The 20,768-nt window shown below is 47.7% G+C and overlaps 1 protein-coding gene across 1 annotated transcript in view; it reads right to left on the bottom strand.

Moving 5' to 3' along the window:
* The window catches only part of ABCC2 (ATP binding cassette subfamily C member 2), a 68,018-nt gene that overhangs the window by 18,178 nt on the left and 29,072 nt on the right, over positions 1–20,768 (bottom strand). The window contains exons 10-22 of the mRNA XM_004616415.2: positions 19,918–20,172; positions 18,412–18,477; positions 17,102–17,239; positions 16,085–16,231; positions 12,776–12,860; positions 12,058–12,124; positions 11,325–11,451; positions 8,764–8,940; positions 7,020–7,187; positions 4,755–4,935; positions 1,312–1,435; positions 915–1,050; positions 83–302 (exon numbers count right to left, since the gene is read on the bottom strand). Coding sequence (XP_004616472.1) covers positions 83–302; positions 915–1,050; positions 1,312–1,435; positions 4,755–4,935; positions 7,020–7,187; positions 8,764–8,940; positions 11,325–11,451; positions 12,058–12,124; positions 12,776–12,860; positions 16,085–16,231; positions 17,102–17,239; positions 18,412–18,477; positions 19,918–20,172 — 1,891 coding nt within the window. The remainder of the gene's footprint in view (positions 1–82; positions 303–914; positions 1,051–1,311; positions 1,436–4,754; positions 4,936–7,019; positions 7,188–8,763; positions 8,941–11,324; positions 11,452–12,057; positions 12,125–12,775; positions 12,861–16,084; positions 16,232–17,101; positions 17,240–18,411; positions 18,478–19,917; positions 20,173–20,768) is intronic.

Consider the following 20,768-nt stretch of genomic DNA (forward strand, 5'->3'; position numbering starts at 1 on the left):
GAAAACAGCCTAAGACACATGCTATTGTGTAAGCTAATATTAGCACAGTGAGAGAGAACTGGCGGTTTACGTCCCGACATACCTTGTGTTACTCCTAGAGCTCCATAGACGCCAACTCTCAAGTCCCTCTGAGAAGCTGGATAGTTGGTGCTATTGAAGAGTTTAGAGTCTCCCGTCCAAGCACTGAGCCAGAGGTTGGATCCAATGAAAGCCACAGAGTTTAATACATAGGAGAAGACGATGAAGAATATGAAGCCCCCTCCAATGGCTTGGAGGTATTTCAGGTAGTTGATAAATTTCACCTGCAAAGCCCCACCTCTATGTTAGTAGAATTCCTATGGGTTTAGGGGAAGGAGTACTCATAATACCAATCACCAGAGGGCATGGGAGCCCACTGGAAATGTGGTTAGGAAGGAGTCAAGTTTGGTAGCCTATGGTTATTTCTACACTGGGTTGGGAGAATACTGCTGAGATATAAAGCAGGGGCACTGACCGTCAGGTTATTGATGAGCACTTAGCTGTGATGAACGGGGAAAGAGAGGAAACTGGATGGGACAGATTTTGTGGTTTTAAGTGTCAATCATTTGAATTATGGCAGTGAGACTGAGATAGTCACATTCTCTGGACCTTAGAATTGCACCATCAAGCAGGGCTGCTGTTCCCTACACGCATCGGGATGGAATCCAACAGTCATGAAATACAGTGTTGAGAATCATTCTCCACGGACGCACAATTTGATAGGAAGTCCAGAGCCTAGACCAACACCGTGAGGACGAGTGGGAAGATTTGCCAGTCCCAGGAAGATGTCTAGGAGCGCGGAGCCTACAGTGCTCCTTGACTCCAAACCCCACCCCACACTCCTCACCCCGCCTTTGGCCATCCCCTCCCGCAGTGTTGCCCATTGCAGTGGTCACCTTGCCGGTTTCCATGAATTCTTTCTCAATGAGCTTTTGTCCTTTCACTAGCTTCTCCTCTTGCTTCAGAGGAGTCCCATTCCGAGCTTTCAAAGAATCCTTTAGGGATTTCCGCTGCCTGTTGTTGGACCTAGAACTGAGAAGTGGAAAGCTTCCCTGAGTGCTTCCTGGGGGTCTGGCATGCAGATGTCAAGGTCACCGTCCCTCCGCACGCCTCGAAGTACATTCCAGAGTTCTGTGGTGAGAAGACACAGCCCAGAGCTCCACCCCGTCCACGGGCAGAAAGGAAGAACTGGGATTGCCCACAATGTCCACACCCTCGGGAAAAGCCCCAGAGAAACAAATCAACAAAAAATATGATGGAATAGAAATGGAAGCAGCTGAGTAGACCACCCACCTGCGACTGAGTGTTCTCCGAAGGCTGTTCTCTCTCTTCATGGTCAAGGAGGCCGCGTCTTCAGGGATTTCCTCCATACTGGGCATGAGGGCGGACTCATCTTCTTCCTCAGTGTCTTCATTGACTGGGAGACACAGGGAGGTTAGGGAGAGAGCACCCAAAGAGGGCAGGGCCTCTCCACCAACGACGGGACAGAAGCCTTTTCCGATCCTACTGGCCTCAGCAAGAGGACGCAGAGATAACACGGGATGGGATCTTTGACTCCCAAAATACTGCTTATTGGTACAGTTACTCTAGTTTCCTTTGGCACAGGAAAGAGCTGTTGAGTTGTGGCAGTCAGAAAAGTCAGAATTTCAAGAATGGACTGACCAGAGTGTCAAATTAAAATTGTCTTCTTGAGCTGCACAGAAATTAGGGGAAACTCTACCCGAGGAACTTGAGACATTGGGGTTTGTGAGACAGACTTTAAAAATTTGTTATAATTCATGTGTTCAAGCTAATCCCTCATCCAGTGCCTTCTGGAATACCTCTGCTCTTCAGATCTTGCTTTCTCCAGTCTTTAGATCTTAGCCTAAAGACTTAAAGGGAAGTATGATACTGAGTTATCACCAAATAGAGCACATCAATAGAGAGAAACCATGTAAATGTGTGTGCATGTGGTATTGGGGATCAAACCCAATGGTGTGGGTTCAAACTATCCAGCTATGAACATGTGATATTCCTCAAGAAAGGGAAATAAAAGAATGTCAGGGGCCAGTTCCAAAGGGGATACTCCCTCTAAAGGCAAGGACCACCAGCCCCATGGGCCTGTAGATTAGAGCATCACGTCCAAGAAGATCATCATCAAATCTTAAAATTTAATGGAATTTAGCCAGCTAGGTTTTAGATGTTCTTGGGCTTGATGACCTGTCTGGGCCTTCTCTCCCTTTCAGAGTAACGCCTGTCAATCCTATACTGGTCTCACTGCCCTGTTTTAGAAGCAGGAAATCTGTTACAGTTTCGCAGACGGAGTGGAATGTTTGCCCATAACTCCAAGTTCTACCACAACTAATCTGGGTGACTCAGATGAGGCAATTAGGGGACTTTGAACTGACACATAGATGAGATTCTCAATAGTTGGTTGATGTTGGGGAGATGTTGAGAGGAAGCTCAATGCTTTCCGCACATAAGAAGGATGAGAATTTTGGAGTGTCAGAGACATGTGAGGGATGGAACTGTCTTCTGAAAACTTAACAGTTAATCTCCACGACCTCAGAACATGACCTACTTTGGAAACAAGGTGATTATGGATGGAACTAGGCAAGACATGGTTAGATTGGGCAGGGAGGGCCCTTAACCCAAAGTCTGATGTCCTGACTTTCAAAGGGGCATATTGAACATAGAAATGAACACAAGTGGGAAGTTGGAGAAAGAGAATGAAGTGGGGTGTCTAAGGCCAAAGATTGTAGCCCAACCCCCCGCTGCTCCGTGAGAGGCTGTAACAGATCCGTGCCTAGTACCTTCCAGAGGAACCAGTCTTGTACAGACCTTCACATCAGGTTTCTAGACTCTAGAACTATGAACCAAGACATTTATGATGTTGTTGTTGTTGTTGGTTCAGTTTTAGGGCCACACCCAGCGATGCTCAGGGCTTTCTCCTGCTCTACACTCAGGGATCACTCCTATTGGGACTTAGGGGGCCATATGGGGTTCCAGTGATTCAAACCAGGGCAAGAACCTTACCTGTTGTACTATCTCTCCAGCCTCATCCACTTAAGAATGCTTCAGCACAACAGCTCTGTAGGTAAGAGACTCATGGAGTCTCAATTCATAGAGCTCACCTTGAATTCCTGCCCTCCTCTTTATTCTACCATCCCCTGTTCTGTACCTCGAGTCCCAGAACCAATACAGCAGCCTGCCAGACCCTGGGGCTTTCATGGTTGCCAATGTTCACAGGAGCCAGAGCTCTCATTGGCTACTCTGAATACTGTCTCTAGGGCATAATGAGTTCCTCAAAGGGACTGTCTCTCCGTGTGAGTTTAGAGATGAATCTAGAAACTGAGATTCAGGTAAATCAGAAAAGAAATATGATAAGAAACCTTTCCAGTTTGTAGATATGTGGTTCCTTGGACAGTAACTGGGGGGTCCAATATTACAAACGTTACCCTTGGCTGAGGTCCTAGGTCCACATCTGGGAAGGTATGTTTTGTTTTCTCAAAGCCAGTATATAGAATATACAAAGGCTATGAGATAGAGAGTTCCAACTCCTCCTCTTTTTATTTGTTTGTTTTGTGTTTGTGTTTTACATCATACCTGGTGGTGCTCAGGGAAACCTATGCAGTACTGGGAATTAAATCAGGCAAGATGGGCTACACTGTCTCTAGACCCTAACTCCTTCCTTCCTTTCCTCCTTCCCTGGGGTCCTCCTTCACTCTCCCAGGCAGGCTCCCCATCCCTGTTGGTTCCATCCTGTTTGTTTATTCCCTTTCCACCAATGATGTCAGACTTCCTGAGATAGAAACCTTAACCACCATGTGTTCTAACCAGAGTACCTAAATATGCTCCCAACTGCAAGCTCTGGAACTAGTCTCTTTTTTATTTTTTTCACTTTTTGGGTCACACCCGGCAATGCTCAGGGGTCACTCCTGGCTCTGCACTCAGGAATTACCCCTGGCATATGGGATGCTGGGAATCGAACCCGGGTCGGCAAACACCCTACCTGCTGTGCTATTGCTCCAGCCCTTGGAGCTAGTCTCTTATCTGACTTGCTTCTGGAATGCCCCCGTCCTCTCCAGATAGTTCTTTCTCAGTCCTAACCTCACACCTGGCATTTCCACGTGATGTATACCCACAGAACTAAGCTTAGAATCACTGTTGGTGGAATCTCAGGACCCCAGAAAACAAGACTCCATTATAGACCTGCACTCCATGGTGACATAAGGGTTGCTCCACGGGCATACCATGAAACCACCTCACTGCCAGACACATCTCTGCTTAACACACCCATGAGCATAGTGTATTCCCCCAGATCCTACTGTGGAGGCTGTTCAGGAATTTTGCAGTACATTGATAGTACCAGCCTCTGAGATGCTTCAGCAAGTGGTTTTCATGGGTTTCATGGAGACGGGATGGGAAGTAAGACTTGAAAAAGGAAGGTTGTGTCTCTGTGCTCTGGCATTTTCTTCCACAAGGGCATACCACCTCAAACCTCTAGTCAGACCTCTAAAGAGAGCCCTTCAAAGGCATGTCAGAGACTTGGGGGTTTGGGGAACCCCCAGTTTGGCCCAGGCAGAGTTATTAGTAGAGATTTAGAACACACAAAGGCAGAATTTGTATTTCTGGAGAACTCACCCACAAATCTGCTTCACTGGCTATGGAAGCATTCAGGGGGTAGGTGTGGAAATACAATTTCTATCACACCCCTCCCATCCCCCACCCAAGTGCTATCCTGGTCCCTCACTCACCTGTAGCCTCTCCCTCTGGTCCTGTCTGCTTGGCAAAAGTCTTCAGGTTCTTAGCAAACAGTCCTTTCTTGGCCAATAGTGCGCTGTAGGACCCCTTCTCCTGGATGGTGCCACTTCCCAGGACAACAATCTCATCCACTTGGGGAAGAAAGTGAATGCTATGTGTAACCAAGATGCGAGTCTGTAAAAATAAGAGTCATGTGTACCAACTGTCCTATGGTGACCATCTTCGTTGACAGACTCTACAAATGGAATTTTACGGTAGGGCTTTGCTTCAATTTTCCACCCAAGCTCTTGTCAGCCTTCACTTTCTCTTTCCTTCCCAGCAACACATCCCAAAGCCTGATACATGAGTAATACGAGACTTTGGTGCATCCACTCACATTATTATCAGGGAGCCACAATGAGACTTGTCCTACGTACACTTTCCTCCAGCCTCCCATAAAGTCAAAGGTTGGACTTAGGAATGCCACTTCAGGTCAAGACCCATCAATATAACGATCAAAAATATAAAATAAAATAAAACTAACCAAGGATCTGCTTCTTTCACTAACCAGCTAACCAATGGAACAAACAGACACGAACCTCCTAGATTCAGCATGTAGAGTCACCGTGCAGAAAAAACACTGTTTTGGACCCTTCCTGGGGTGGGAATCTTGGCATCCCTTGTATTTCTGTCTGCTCACACATGACACTGTCTACTAAAATAGTGATTCCCCCAGAGACAGACACTCACTGAGGAGTAAAGAGATGGGTCTCTGGAGCACCGCCACTGCCACCACCAAGCCCACCACTGTCTCTTTCTCCACTTCGCAGCTCTACAGGTATGAGGTCCCTCTTTGCTGGAATGTGCAGGCTCGTTCTTGGTCATTGTCCAAGTCTCATATCAAAGGCAACTTCTGAGAGCCCTTCCTGGATCCCCAACTTGGGTATTCCTCTCATGCTTTGCTGGGTTGCTATTAAACCACACACCCTCCTCATATTCCAGAATTACCACACCACACTTGATAGGGTTCAAAAACAACCAATATTAGAGGGAAATATACATTTTTACAGATATATATGTATATATATAAAGCACACAAGACTCAACCTTTAATAAAAAAGTACTTTAAGTGTTGTATAAACACTATAAGATATTAGTGATATCTTATAGAAGGGCTTAATGACCCCTGGGTGAAATACAACAATTTCCACACTCTTTCCTCTAAGGAAACTTCTTTTGTAGCATTTTCAGTGGTTTTTCATAACAAACAATACAAATATTACTTTGGTTCTGCTTTGGGGCAGGGATTGGGGTTTGGGATGGAAACATCTGAAAATACGGTGGTGGGAAGGTGTCATGGTGGTGAGGTTGGTGTTTGAATATTAAATGTAATATAAATATTGTGAACTACTTTATAAAATAAAAAAATTAAAAAACAAAACAAAACAGAACAGAACTCACTCACAGGCAAAGAGCAGGGAGCCCACTGACGAGGCCTAGCCGCAGAGACGGCTTTCCTATGGAGCAGCCCCCTCCCTGCACCCTCCTGCCCTCCCCAGCCCAGTCATTCTCTAAACCTCATCGCTCAAGAGTTTGTATAATCCCCTCACTCCCCATCTCCTGCCCCTCCACATGCTCCTCAATTGGAGTTTCTGGGTCATAGTCCTGTCCTGAGAGACGAGGAGCTCTAGTCTCTACAAAAAACATAGAACCAACGTGGATGACTCATGTCATAAAGCATGACATCAAGACATGCCTCTTCTTCTGGAGATGCCAAGGCTGAGGAGTTCTGAGACAGCAACTGGGAACAAAGACTAAATTATTTCACGTAGTTATGATTAGGCCAACGGCCAGAAAGTCCTTCTTTTTTTTGGGGGGATCATGCCTGGTGGTGTTCAGGGAACCATAAATGTGGTGCCAGGATTTGGACCATTGTCACTGCCGCAGCCACAGGATGGACAAATGTCTTAACCTCTGGACTATCTCTCTAGCCCTCAAAGTACTTTAAAATCATAGCCAGTCATCCTAAGAGGTTCAATCTCTGAGCCACAGGATGAGTTTCAAGTGACTTTGTTGCAGCATAAGCCATAAAACCCAGCCTAGGACCTGACATTAGGTGGGGTGGGGGTAGAGGGAGCCATCACCCTCTTGCAGAGAGCTCGTCTGTTATCTTTACAGCAGCCCAGGGGCAGGTGACCAGGAAACAAGCTTTGGACAGCAGCTGACCTAGGAGACGAATGCCCTAACCCCATGACTTTATCATTCTAGACATTTCTCACCTTGTCTTTCAGCAGGCCATGGGGACCCAAGACTTTATTGAAAATGTGTTTCCCCACATGAGCGTCCACAGCAGACAGGGGGTCATCCAGAATGTAGATGTCTGAGTTCTGGTAGGCGGCCCTGGCCAGGCTGATCCGCTGCTTCTGACCTCCACTGAGATTGATACCCTGAGGAAAAACAACGTCCATGAAGCTGGACACCAGAGTCTCGCCTTTAAGGAGGGCTGAGGGAGAAGTTCGCCTCAGGGAGCTATCCAGGGCTTACTACAAAGTCCTTGAATCGAACATTTCACTTTGCTTCTGACCAATCATTTTGGGCTCAATAATGACAGGAATGTCAATCTGACCATTTTCTACCATAGAATGACTCATTTTCTTCTTGATTGTGGTTACGACCTATGCAATGGGAATTTGGAGTTTAAAGCACAGTATATATATATATATATATATATATATATATATATATATATATATCTATTTTATTTACGGATATAATGTCAGAATTTAAAATAGTGTCAGGCAGGGGGTCAGAGAGATTTATCATAGATAGGGAGCTTGCCTTGCATGCAGCCAACCTGGGTTCAATTCCTCGATCCCATATTGTTCTCTGAGTCTGCTAGGAGTGATTTCTTCATGCAGAGCCTGGAATAACCCCTGAGCACTGCTGGGTGTGGCCCAAAGTCCAGGAAAAAATATGGTATCAAGCATACAGCAGCTACTCAATAAATCCAGGTTGAATTAGTGAACATCCCTCCGGAGTAGCATGTCTCAACTGAGACCAGATTACTCCCCACTAGGCTCCAGAATATTAAAGGGGCCACAGGTGAAAATCATGTAGGGGGGGCTCTGCATTCTTATAGGGGGCCAACCAAGAGGACCACAGGAAGGGGACCATAGGAAGCAAACAAGTTTAGAGGGAGCCACACTCAGAAAAGTTTGGGGTAAAAAACAAATCTTTGCTAGGATTGTACTTTCACTAGTTTTGCTGTTAGTTTTTTTTTTAAGCATCTTAGAATTCCATGTTCCTTAAAGACTGCTATATTCACTTTCAGTAATAAGATGGAATAACCAGTAACTAAACAAACTGTGTTATATCTATACACTGGATACAGCACAGTCATTAAAACCCTTGTTAAGAAAGACATTTGGTAATGCAAGAAAATACTCCATCACAATTGTAAGTCCTCAAATTGGATCACTAGAACCTTCTCTGTTCATAGAAACCGAGTGAGTGCCTAGGCTTAGGGCCATCTCTTCTTCTCCACTGTTCATCCCTGGCCAACCACCCACAGAGGCCAATCTCCCAGGCCCTCATCTCATCATCTTTCTTTTGGGTTCCATAATTTCTATATTTTTTCCATATACAATAATTTTTATTGCTGAAGAATTTTTTGTACTTGTTTTATTTTGTTAGGGGGCCACACCTGATAGTCCTCAGGGATTACTCCTGGCTCTGTGCTCAGGGATCACTCCTGGCAGGCTCTAGGGACCATATGGAGTGTCAGAGATCAAACCCAGGTCTGCCACATGCAAGGCAAGCACATTACCTGATGTATTATGGCTCTGGTACCCTTTTGCTGAGATTTCTTTCCCACAAAATACTATGAAAATTCATGTCTTCCAGTTTGACCAGGGACAACCACCAAAACTGGCCAGACATTCCCCTCACATAGACTTCTTCCCCATCCTCAAGTTTTCAGGTCACCATGTCTCCTCCCGCCAAGATCCTTTGGGGTCCAGGTACCTTTTCTCCAATCTCAGCCATGTCTCCTCCAGGCAGCATTTCCAAGTCAGGGAGAAGGGCACAGGCCGCCAGAACTTGCTGGTACTTCTTTTCTTCTAACTCTGAGCCAAAAAGGATGTTGTCCTTGATGGTGCCATTCTGGATCCAGGACTGCTGGGGCACATAGGCGGTGGTGCCCTGCATGAGGAAGGATCAGCCCATGAGACAATATACCTCCAGAACTGCACAGTTAAAGGAGAGGGTGGCCCAAGGAAGTCTTAGGACAGGCTGACTGAGCAGCTGGGCTTTAGAAATGTGCTGTGATGTTTGTTGCAACAGCCAAGCTATCAAGAGCCAATCCCTTGTTCACTATGTACACTCTCCCTTTGCTGTTTCTAGAGCAAAGTGTCACTCAGACATCAGTGATGGGGAGAGGGTGGGTCTTCAATGTTTCTATTAAAATAAGACAAATTCTTGGTTATTAAGAAAAAAAACCTGAGTATCCTAAGATCAACAGAGGCTACCTTCTGTGTCTGGGTGGGGTGGCATAGAAGAGGTCCCAAGAAACAAGTTCAAAGTGGTGGAAATCAGGCACCGGATGGACACATGCAGTCAATACCATGTTCAAAGAGAGATGGAGTCTGACAAAGGCTATGTTTGCAGAAGGACTCAGTGATGAGATTGTAAGAAAATTTTTCCCAAAGAAGTTATGAGGCAAAAATCAAAGAAGTTAGGAGGCAGAACTGAAACCAGTGAGTCGTCTCTGCTTACTTACTTGATGTAAACTCTCTCATTAGCAAGAGGTAAAGTGGGGGATAGTGTCTGTAGAACATGCAAGGGTCAGTTCTTAAAGCATTTTCTTTTTTTTTTTTTTGGGTCACACCTGGCAATGCACAGGGGTTACTCCTGGCTCTGCACTCAGGAATCACCCCTGGCCGTGCTCAGGGGACCATATGGGATGCTGGGATTTGAACCCGGGTCGGCCGCGTGCAAGGCAAACGCCCTACCTGCTGTGCTATCTCTCCAGCCCCTTAAAGCATTTTCTAAGCATATCATTCATTGTAAAGCAATCAGGGGAAAGCTTTCTCACTGCAAAAAGTTTTTATCATAGTGTTTACAACAGTGGATGAATATTTGTGCTTAGTGAGAGAATCTCACCCTCCCACAAAATACCTAATGTACCATTCTATATATAACCAAGTCTCTAGAAGAGAAGTCATCTATAGAGATGGAAGCTAGATCAGTGATAGTTTGAGGGTAGATGAGGGGTTAGGGCTTGGGGGGCAAGGCAAGAAAGCCTTGGAGGGAAACAGGTATGTTCTCCAAGTGCTGGTGTTATGGGTATTTACATATGTTAGACTTAATTAAGTCCACTCAAAATTTGGTGGGGGGGGGGTTGAAGTTTGGGGACATGCCCAGTGGTATTAAGGAGCTACTTCAGGCTCTGTACTCAGGAGCAACCCTGGCAGTGCTCGGAGGGACCATAAACAGTATCAGGGATTTAACTTGAGTGCATAGGATGTAAAGCAAGTACCTTAGTCTCTGTACTATCTCTCCAGCCTAAAGTGCATATTTCAAATCTGTACCACTTATTATATATAGTAAACCTCAATAAAGTTTAAAAACTAAGAGGTGTAGTCGTATATGAAGATATTAAGGGACAAAGTCAAAAATCAATGGACTTGGGCCAGGGAGAAGGCTCAGAGGACTCGAGTACTTTGCATGCTGGAGCCTCAGGTTTCATCCTCAACTTATGCTTATCACCCAAGCGCTGCCATAAGTGGCCCCCTGTCACCCATTATGCATACATACATGTTTTGGGTGCAAGTAGTAACTGGCTACCTAATTGAAAGATTCTATAATTTCTCCTAAATTTAGTTCTCTGGGACAGTTGAAAATACTAGTGAATATGGTATAGAAACACATCCTCTTTGTTAGAAAATTACAACTTATGAAGATGTCTGTGACCTACATCAGATTTCTGTATTGGAAATAAGTAGCCTCAAGACCTGCTCTCAGAGGAGATGGGGACGCCCATGTTTCATTGTGAAACTGGGTATAATTGGCAGAACAGAATATATGGTGCAGTGTTTCTATTGTCATTGCTGATACCATTTTTTTGTCAACACTCTGGTTACAAAGCTATGAGCTTTCAACAATTTATTCAGACTCTTTCTCCCCATGTCCTGATGCTTTCATCACACAGTTTCTACAAAATGTAAGGCAGTTTAGAAACCTGTGTGTAGGTAAAGCATAAATGCCTCTGCTTCATAGTAAGACATATGATTTATGCTTTGTAGTAAACATATTTTCAGTAGCTCGCATATTCCAATATGCATAAGGGAAGCACTCAGGGAGATGGTGAGGAAGGCAACTTCTTCGACTCTACCCCCAGAATCTGATTATACATGTTGGTGGGGCAAACCAACCTACAGTTGACAGGTCGACCAGATGTCTTTCGCAATGCACCAACTATGAGTTTCAGAATCTAATTTTCAGTGCTTTCACCTAGATGGGAAAGCAACACGGAGCAGCCCCTGCTGTGTGTCCAGAGCCTCCTGGTGCCCTGGCATGTCTCTCACCTTGACGGTGATGTGTCCGTGGACGTGTTCCATTTCTCCCAGCAGGGCTGACATCAAGGAGGATTTCCCAGAGCCAACAGAGCCCACCACAGCCACTAGTGTCCCTGGCATAATGTCCAGATTCACACTGAAAGACAGAAGCACATTTTCAAGGGATGAGGGGAGTTGTTTCAGAGGAGTTCAAGTTACTTCTCGGATTCTTGTGGCACATCTGATAGTAGGAGATTTCCCCTTAAGAGTGGACAATTTATCCTGGATGTACAAGATTCTGTAGCACGTGTGTGTGGGATGGGGTGGGGTGGGGGCTGGGTAAATAAGGGGTTGAGAGAGCTTTAGATCACACCTGAAAATGCTTTGGGTCTATTTCTGGTTCTGTGCTCAGGGGACTGTCTATATTCTGTCCAGGAATTGAACCAGGATGGACTCATACAAGACAAGCTCTGCAGACACCCAGGCCCCAGGCCATGCCTACAGCCATCCACCATCTAGAGAACAGGGGTTCCCAGCTGACCAGACACAGGCCCGGAAGGAGGAGAGTCAGGTGATGGTGCAGTTACAGGAAAGAGGCTTAGGAGTTTTGCCCTGAGCTGCTCCCTCTGGGGTTTGCACTGTTGTTTAACTGAGCATGTACAAACAGCACATTTCCCTGTGTCCCATTACGTGGAATTTCCCAATAACAGGACTGCCCAGGAGAATCCCAAAGCACATTGGGATTGAAAGAGATGCAACTCACTCTCGGATGGTGGCTTCCATATCCGGGCCCCAGGAAAAAGAGGCCTCGGAGAACTGCACGGCTTTGTCTGTTGAGGAAAAGGCCTTTCTTTTAGTCAACTTGGAGAGCCCCCATCCGTCTGTCTGTCCGCCCTCCTTCAGCCCTCCTGGGGCCCCCTCTCTGCTTTCTCCTTTGCTCCGGAGACCAGCTCTATCACGGTGGGTTCTGCACTAAAGGAAGGAGGCAAAGGAATGCTCTTGGGGTGAGGCCAGAAATTGTGGGCTGAGGGCATCATTTAGGATTCAGGAAACCGAAACCTTTCATCCATTCCAATCCCTGGGCTTTCAGGCACTTTTCCAGGCCCTCGGTTAGCTTGATTCCTGCTAGAGGTTTAGTCCATGGATAACTAACTCTCCGTGCCCCGGCTCCCGCATACTCTCTGCTTTTGGGAACCCCCCCCCCCACCACCAGCTTTAAGCTTCTAGACCCTTCAAGCCTGCCAACCTTCCCAGGCTCTGCACCTTGACTTCTGCTTTCTGGAGCCTTGGCAGGACCCCTGACTCAGTTCTGCTGAGCACCCCGACCAAGCAATCGGCTCCAAGTGAGCGATGGTTTTACTGAACACCGGCTGTGGGTTCTAGTTCTCCCTGCCCTGAGCTGGCTGCTGCCTGGCCGCGCAGTGCCAGGCCTGCCCTGTGCTTACTCCCACGTTCAGAAAGTGGCTTCCACATGCATTTACCGGAACTGCTGTCCTGTCGGATGGCCGAGGTGTCCAGGTCGTCCCCTCCCAAGTACTTCTCCAGCCGATCCGTGGAGACACTGGCCTGGATGGATGGAACACAAGGAGGCTCAGAATCCCAGAGGCAGTGAGCAGCGCCAGCGAGGGGAGGGTCTGAGCTGTGCGGACAGCCGTGGGTATAGACACAGATCCTAAACCCCTTAGGCCTGGTGCTCAGAAGGGCCGCTCGCCACAGCTGGCATCCCCATTCCCCATCATTCCCACCCCCCCACAACACACACACTTGGCCTGGGGGCCGGCCTTTTAGGGACTGAAAGCCAGGTGCTTACCTCTCAGAAAACTCAGCTTGAAGTGAAATGTGTCAGAGAGAGAGGGACAGACATAGAATGACTGCACTTGTTTGTGAAATAGGAAGTAACAGAAGGGGAGACTAACACCCAAGGATACTAGAGATAAGGGCCAGCAGGACCGCTCCATGGCTTAGAAGCCGGCCTCACATGCTGGGGGAAAAGGCAGCTGGGATAGAGAAGGGACCACTAAGTGAGTGATGCCTGGAGGACTGGCTCAGGATGGGAGATGTGTGCTGAAAGTAAACTATAGGCCAAACATGATGGTCACTTACCACCCGTATTGCAAACCATAACACCCAAAAGGAGACTGTCCCTGACTGTCTCTAAGACAAAACACTCACTTGCATCTGGCTCTGGTATCTGGACCTGGCCATGTTCGTCTTTCAGTCTTGTGCCAGGCCGTGATGATTTCCCCAGTGTTCTAACGGAGCACTGCTCTGACCTTTTCATGTTTTCAAAGGTTGTGTCTTTTTTTTTCCTTTTGGGTCATATCCAGCAATGCTCAGGGGTTACTCCTGGCTCTGCCCTCAGGAATTGCTCTTGGCGGTGCTCGAGCGACCATTTGGGATGCTGGGGATTGAACCCAGGTTGGCTGCATGCAAGGCAAACGCCCTACCTGCTGTACTATTGCTCCAGCCCCAGTTGTGCCTTTTCATTGGCCTCCCAAGTGGTGTTCAGGAGACCTGGGCCCCACTGGTCATTCTCAAACTACTGGGCTGGGGGCCCAATGCAAGGACCCGAGGATGGGGGGCTGCTTGGGCCCTGCGGTAGGGGTCGGACCCCACTACCCCAGCATGTTCCAGGAGACTCCAGAGCCACACCTGGCAGTGCTAAGGCCTCTAGGGCTGCACCCAGCGATGCTCAGGGGACAATGTGTGCCAGGGGTCGACCCTGGGTCAGACAAAAGTCTGTGCATGCCCCCTTTAGCCACTGTTCTGTCCTTCCTTTAAAGAAAAGTAAACAGGGGCCGTACCACCAGTTCTGCAGGGAGAGAGCAGGGCCAGGGACCAAAACCAGGGCCACGCAAATACTAGGCATATGTTCTACTCTGGAGCCACGTCCCGGGCTGCTGTGGCCTTTTGAGAGGAAATGGCCCTGTCACCACAGTGTCCAGGACCCCCCACAGTCGCTGAGCTGATACTGAAGCTTAACTCACTGCGGGAAGGCCCGCTGTGGTCCTCCAGATGTGGAGAACCTGGAGGGCTTCTAGAGGCCCTTTCCCGGGAGCTCCCTAACTGCAGGAAACTGCTGACAGGGTTTCTCCTCCTCACCTCAGGGCGAGCACTCATGCTTCCACTTCCCGCTTCCAACTGTGCTGCCCTGCCAAGACAACACCTCAGAAATGGGGTCTCCAGAAAGGCTGGACCAGTCGGCATTCCCACCAACAGTGAAAGAGCATCCCTTTTTCCCCACATCCACACCAGCACTGGTTGTTTTTGTTCTTTTGAATGTGTGCCGGTCTCTGTGGTGTGAGATGATATCTCATTGTTGTTTTGATTTGCATCTCCCTGATGACTAGTGATGTGGAGCATTTTTTCATGTGCCTTTTGGCCATAATGCCCAAAAGTAGAGAGAGAGTATGGGGAATATTGTCTGCCATGGATGCAGGGAAAGGGTGGGAAAGGGGGGGTATACCCGGGATATCGGTGGTGGGAATGTGCACTGGTGGAGGGATGGGTGTTTGATCATTGTGAGATTGTAACCCAAACATAAAAGCTTGTGACTATTTCACAGTGATGCAATAAAATTTAAAAAAAAAAAAAGAAAGGAAGAAATGGAGTCTCCAGTCTGGGTCCTTTGTCATCTGACCCCTTTGCTCTTTGTGTGAAAGACTATTGGAATCTCAAAGGAGAATGTTGTTCTTATGTCGACCAAACAGGCTGTGTTCCCTTACACCCTCCAGGTGGGGAGGCCTTATCCTAACCCCGTTTTCTGTGGCCTGAACTGTCTGGGGCGAGACAGCTGCCTTGGTTATATATGGAAGACCACCCCCATGGCATGCCATCAGCCAGGCCGCCCGCTGCTTCGAGAGAGTCCTCTGGAGATTGGGGACCTGAGCCAGCTCAGTGACCAGGCTGGGTTCTTTGGACCCAGACTCTCCCTCCGCTCTCCCAGGGTTCCTCAACTCCAAATTAATTTTCTCACTGTATAAGGTTTCCAAATTGCTTTTTGTTTTCCTGCCATATGGCTTCTCTCCTTTTGTGCCATATTCCCTGGTGCTAGATGGATGCCTTAAGAGCCTTAGGGAAATGTGGGAAATGGCTGGGAAAGGAGATTTAGAAATGTCCCAGCTACCAGAACTTTTCATCAGCATCTTCCTCACTGTGTCACAAGCATCTCCTGTAAAGTAGATTATTTCTTTATAGGGTGTTTGCCTTGCACGCAGCTAACCCGGGTTCAATTCCTTCTTCCCTCTCAGAGAGCCTGGCAAGCTACTGAGAGTATTCTGCCCGCATGGCAGAGCCTGGCAAACTACCCAGGGCATATTCGATGTGCCAAAAACCGTAACAAGTCTCACAATGGAGATGTTACTGGTGCCCGCTCAAGCAAATTGATGAACAACGGGACGACAGTGCTACAGTGCTACAGTTTTGTTTTGTTTGGGGGACACATCCTACAGTGTCCAGGACTTATTCCTGGCTCTGCACTCAGGGCTCACTCATGGCAGTGCCCAAGAGAATATGCAATGCTGGGGATTGAACCCAGACAGGCCACAGACAAGGCAAAAGTCTTAACTATCTTTCCAGCCCCCTCTGTGAGGTAGATGGGATGGGCCTTGCTGGTCAGGTCAACTCAGATGTTTGGAGATTTTACAAAGATTAAACCACTTGTTCTCCAGAGACAATTTCTCTCACTGAAAGTTTGACTGCAGAAGCTAGACACGAGATACAAGAAGTCAGCCATTCTGGGATGCCAGGCCTTGGCCCAGCGCCCGTGGGCAGTGCGGGCTCCCACCTACCTGGAGCATGGAGGAGACCACCATGGGCAGCATGCTGAGTGGGAAGCGCAGGATGTTGAAGAGCGTGATGGAAGTGAAGGCCTTCTCCGCGTCCAAAACATTATTGCTGTCTACCAGGACGTAGACGGAAAACGTGATCACAGACACCTGCCGGAACAGAGCTGTGAGCAGTTGTTCCTGAAAGGGCTCAAGCGTCCTCAGGCTACATGGAGGGACCCAGTATGTCAGTGATAAAGAAGTCTTAGAAGGACTGGAGAGATAGTACCATGGGTGGGGCACTTGCCTTGCATACAGCTGACCTAGGTTTGATCCCTCACACTCCATATGGTCCCTGAAGCCTGCCAGGAGTGATCCCTGGTGCAGAGCCAGGAGTAAGCCCTGAGGACCACCAGGAATGGCCCAAACAGAGAAGGAGAAACAGAGGAGGCTTAGACAAAATTCCCATCTCCCCATGAGAGATGAGAAAGCTAAGCTCCCCAAAGAGGGAAATACCTTGTAGGGTCATCAAATACATGACTGGTATCAGTGGGACCAGCATTTGGGCTTCTTGTCTCCTATGTCAGCATTCCTTCTATGATGAACCACTCTGCCTCTTTAAGAAGCTAAGCATCCCTCCCTGGTAAATCATGCCTGGAATAATCATGTGGAACGTTCTGAGAACAGTTTTTGTGCCCTCCCAATGAGTCTCAGGGGGTGCTCTAAGGTCGAGGCTCGGGTGTCACTCTCTAGTAGTCCATATGGTGCTGGGGTTCAAACCCGGAGCCCCCGCCCTTTGATGCAAAGCATATGCTCACCCACTGAGCTCTCTCTCTCTCAAGCCTACATTCTAGAAACTTCCTCTAGGTTGCCAGAGAACCAAACAGTATATCAGAGTCTAATTAGAGCTGGATGGGGCACAAGATTGGAAGAACAATTTGGGATATGGACAAGGGGGCATTATACCCTGGATATGTGGCTGGTCCAGGTCAGATCTTTCACTTCCAGAATCCCGTCCATCCCTGAAACCATATCACTCACCAGGACAGGGGTGAGGTAGAGGAGGAAGACCATGACAGACTGCAGCTGCCCATATAACCGTAGGTTCTTGAGCTCTTTCTTCCGAAGATTGTGCACTTGGCTTTTGAACGAAGGTTCCCAGGCAAAATATTTCAGGATCTGATAGGAGCAAAAAAGAGATCAACTTAAGTGGTGGCTCCAAGAAGACACCAGGGGCATCTCATGCACCCAGATTTTGAGATACGCTCACCCCAATGGGGAGAGATAGAAATACAGACCATAAAGTGTGATTGCAGATAAGTAGTTTGCATTTGTTGGCAGCTTACTACTTACAAAGAATTTTATACCTATTATATTACTTGATTTCTTTTTCAAGTACATACTTGTAATTTAGTAATTTAGTAATAATGAGAGAGGGCTGCGAGGAGAGAGTCTCAGAAAGTCAAAGAAGAGAAACATGCACTTGAGCTGGGATGTGGGCTCCAGAATGGAGTGTCACTTAATCCTTTTAACAACCCTACTGTAGCCAATGGGCTGGAGCAATAGCACAGCAGGCAAGGCGTTTGCCTTGCACCGGGCCAACCCAGGTTCGATTCCTCCATCCCTTCCAGAGAGTCCAACAAGCTGCTGAGAGTATCCTGCCCGCACGGCAGAGCCTGGCAAGCTACCTGTGGCATGTCCGATATGCCAAAAACAGTAACAACAAGTCTCACAATGGAGACATTACTGGTGCCCGCTCGAGCAAATTGATGAGCAACAGGATGACAGTGCCACATGCATGACAGTGCAATGTAACTGATGGACTTGCTTCCTAGGGACTGCAAAGTAGCCCATACTGGACTTTTAGAACTAATCTGGGCAAGTTCTGTGAAACTAGAGACAGTTTGCCCCCTTGTTCTGTCAAATCATTGTCTCCACTTAACCAAAAGGGAAACAGGCTGAGGGAGACGAATGCGCTTGCCCCAGAACCAAGGCAGCCAGGACTCAAACGAGATTTATCTTGGCATCTCTCCAATATTAGCAAAAAAGAGGACACCCACCTCAGCACAACCAAAGTGACCTGGGAGGTCCTGAATGAAAGCCTAGAGCACCCTTAGGCCCCAGCATTGCCCCTGCTCCCTGGACCTCCAGAGCACTACGTGGGAGTTTCAAATGAGGGCCTGTGAGTGTGAGGGACTCTCTGAGAACCAGGAGGCTTGCGGGGAAATAAACAGGGAGTCCATGACACAGCACAGGCCCCGGAGCAGAAGCCACCAGCGAGCACTTGTCCGGGCTAAGAAAGCCACCTCCACTGACCCCACACAGAGGGCCACCCGTGCCCAGCATCTCACCTTGATTCCGTTGAGCACCTCGTTCATGATCTTCAAACGTTTGTCTTTATTCTCCATGTTGCTTACCTGCAGGAAGAGAAAGAGGACAAAAACAAAGCACACCCCCATGAGTGAGGGCCCACACCTGCTGCAGGTGTAGGTCTTTTTTTTTTTTTGGCTTTTTGGGTCACACCTGACAATGTATAGGGGTTACTCCTGGTTCTGCACTCAGGAATTACTCCTGGCGGTGCTCGGGGGACCATATGGGATTCTGGAAATCGAACCCAGGTCAGCCATGTGCAAGGCAAACGCCCTACCCCCTATGCTATCACTCCAGTCCTTGTACGTCTTTTTTTTTTTTAAATCTTTTTGGTCCACACCTGGCAGTGCTCGGGGGTTACTCCGGCTCTGTGCTCAGGAATTACTCCTGGCGGTGTTCAAGGGGCCATATGGGATGCTGGGAATCAAACCTAGGTCAAACATGTGCAAGGCAAATGCCCTACCCACTGTCTTGTCACTCTGGTCCCCAGGTGGAGTCCTTGAAGGCTGCCAGTGGAGAAGCATGGGGGCGCCACTGAGTCTCTCCTACTCTCCTCAACATCCACGCTGCTCCTGCCCTTCCTCTTCATCTGAGCTGGGATGCACTGAGCTCATTTCTGGACTCGCAGCCTTGACCTAACTATGTCCTCTCCCCGCCTTTCCCAGATTCACTCCTGCCCCGCCAGCCTTGTGCCGTTCCAAGCTCAGCACCTTCTCCGGAGACCTTCCCCACCCAGGACCCTGAGCAGACACCAGCACTGGCTCTCGTGCCACACTGCCTTAGTCTCAGTGTGGTCCTTGGCAGGTTTCTTCTTTGCTTTGGTTTACGACCCAATTCTTTACCCTAAGGAGAATGTAAGATCTGGGGGCAAAAAGCAAAATTCTTGTCTCACATGCTTTTGAGCACCCCCCCACCTCCCACTCACTCCCATAAAAAGAGGATGCATAATAAATATTGTAAAAATAATTCTTTAGTACCACATGAATACAAAACAAATGAATGAACACCTAGACCATGAAGTCTCCTTAGCCATCCTGTGATTTGTGGCAGGCAGTCAGGGACCAACCACTGGGAGCCCTGCCACTGTGGGGAGGAAGGTGGATTGCCAGAATATGGGCGGTCTGTTTGGGTCTCTGAAGTGACTGCCCTGCATGGTGTGTTTGGGTTGACGGTTGGAAAAATAGCCAGTGAGCACAGCTCCTACGAGCTCGGTGGAGCAGCGTGGGAAAGCTGTAAGCAGATCTCTGGGGCACCCCTGCCCTCTGCTGTCCTGCTTTCCCACGAAACACAAATGAGGATCAACTATATAAATAAATTCTAAGTAGGGTTGGAAGATGAAAAGGGAAGCTAGGGAAAGCAAAGTTCGTTTGGGATGGTGGAAAGTCTTTCATCAGCTTTGCCCAAATTCCCACAAAGCCTTAAAATAGAGTAAGCAAAGACCTTAGAATTTGAATATGGTATATATATCCCAGAGTGACTTTCTTTACCTGAATAGTCCGATTCTTGGTCACGAGTATCCCATTAATTGGGATCAGGAGCACCATCACGCCCACACCTGCTAAGACAGAAGGTCCCAACTCTCTCCATAGAAAGAAGATGGATAAGACAATCTGCAGAACATTTGACCACAGCAGATGGAGGAAGCTGGTCACGTCCATGAGTTTCTGAGCATCTACAGACATCAGATTCACAGTCTCTCCAACGGTGTACTGCTTCCTGGCCTGGTTGGATAGGGTCAGTGCCTAAAAAATAAAGATTAGGCCATGAACAAGACCAGTCCTTTGTAGATTTCCCTGACTCCAAGTTTGGGTCCCACATGTTCCCTAAAATCCTGTGTCATTATATTCTTAATAGTGAACTATACTTGTTTTTATTTTCTTTTTTCCTTTTTCAAAATTACCATGGAGAGCCAGAGCGAGAGTACAGCAGGTGGGTGTTTGCCTTACACATGGCTGACCCAGGTTCAATTCCCAGCATCCCATATGGTCCCCCAAAGCACCTCCAGGGCTAATTCCTGACTATAGAGCCAGGAGCAGTGCTTAAACATCTCTGGGTACAGCCCAAATAATGAAAAAATAAAAAATAAGCAAAATTACTATTACTTGGATTGCATGTTTGCCATAGTGTTAATATTTATGGTCTTAATATAAAAGTGACTAAACCCCATCACACCAAAGTGCTCAAGGCCCCCCACCACCGTCTATGTTACTTCTAGTCCACCTCTTAATTCCTCCTACCCTTTTCCTGATTTTAGTAATCTCAGTTTTGTAATCTAAGGAAAAGGGTTTATCTTTGTTCAATACTATATTCCCTTATTTTCTCTCCATATACGCCATAG

Source organism: Sorex araneus, chromosome 11 (assembly GCF_027595985.1).
Source record: "Sorex araneus isolate mSorAra2 chromosome 11, mSorAra2.pri, whole genome shotgun sequence".
Lineage (NCBI taxonomy): Eukaryota > Metazoa > Chordata > Mammalia > Eulipotyphla > Soricidae > Sorex > Sorex araneus.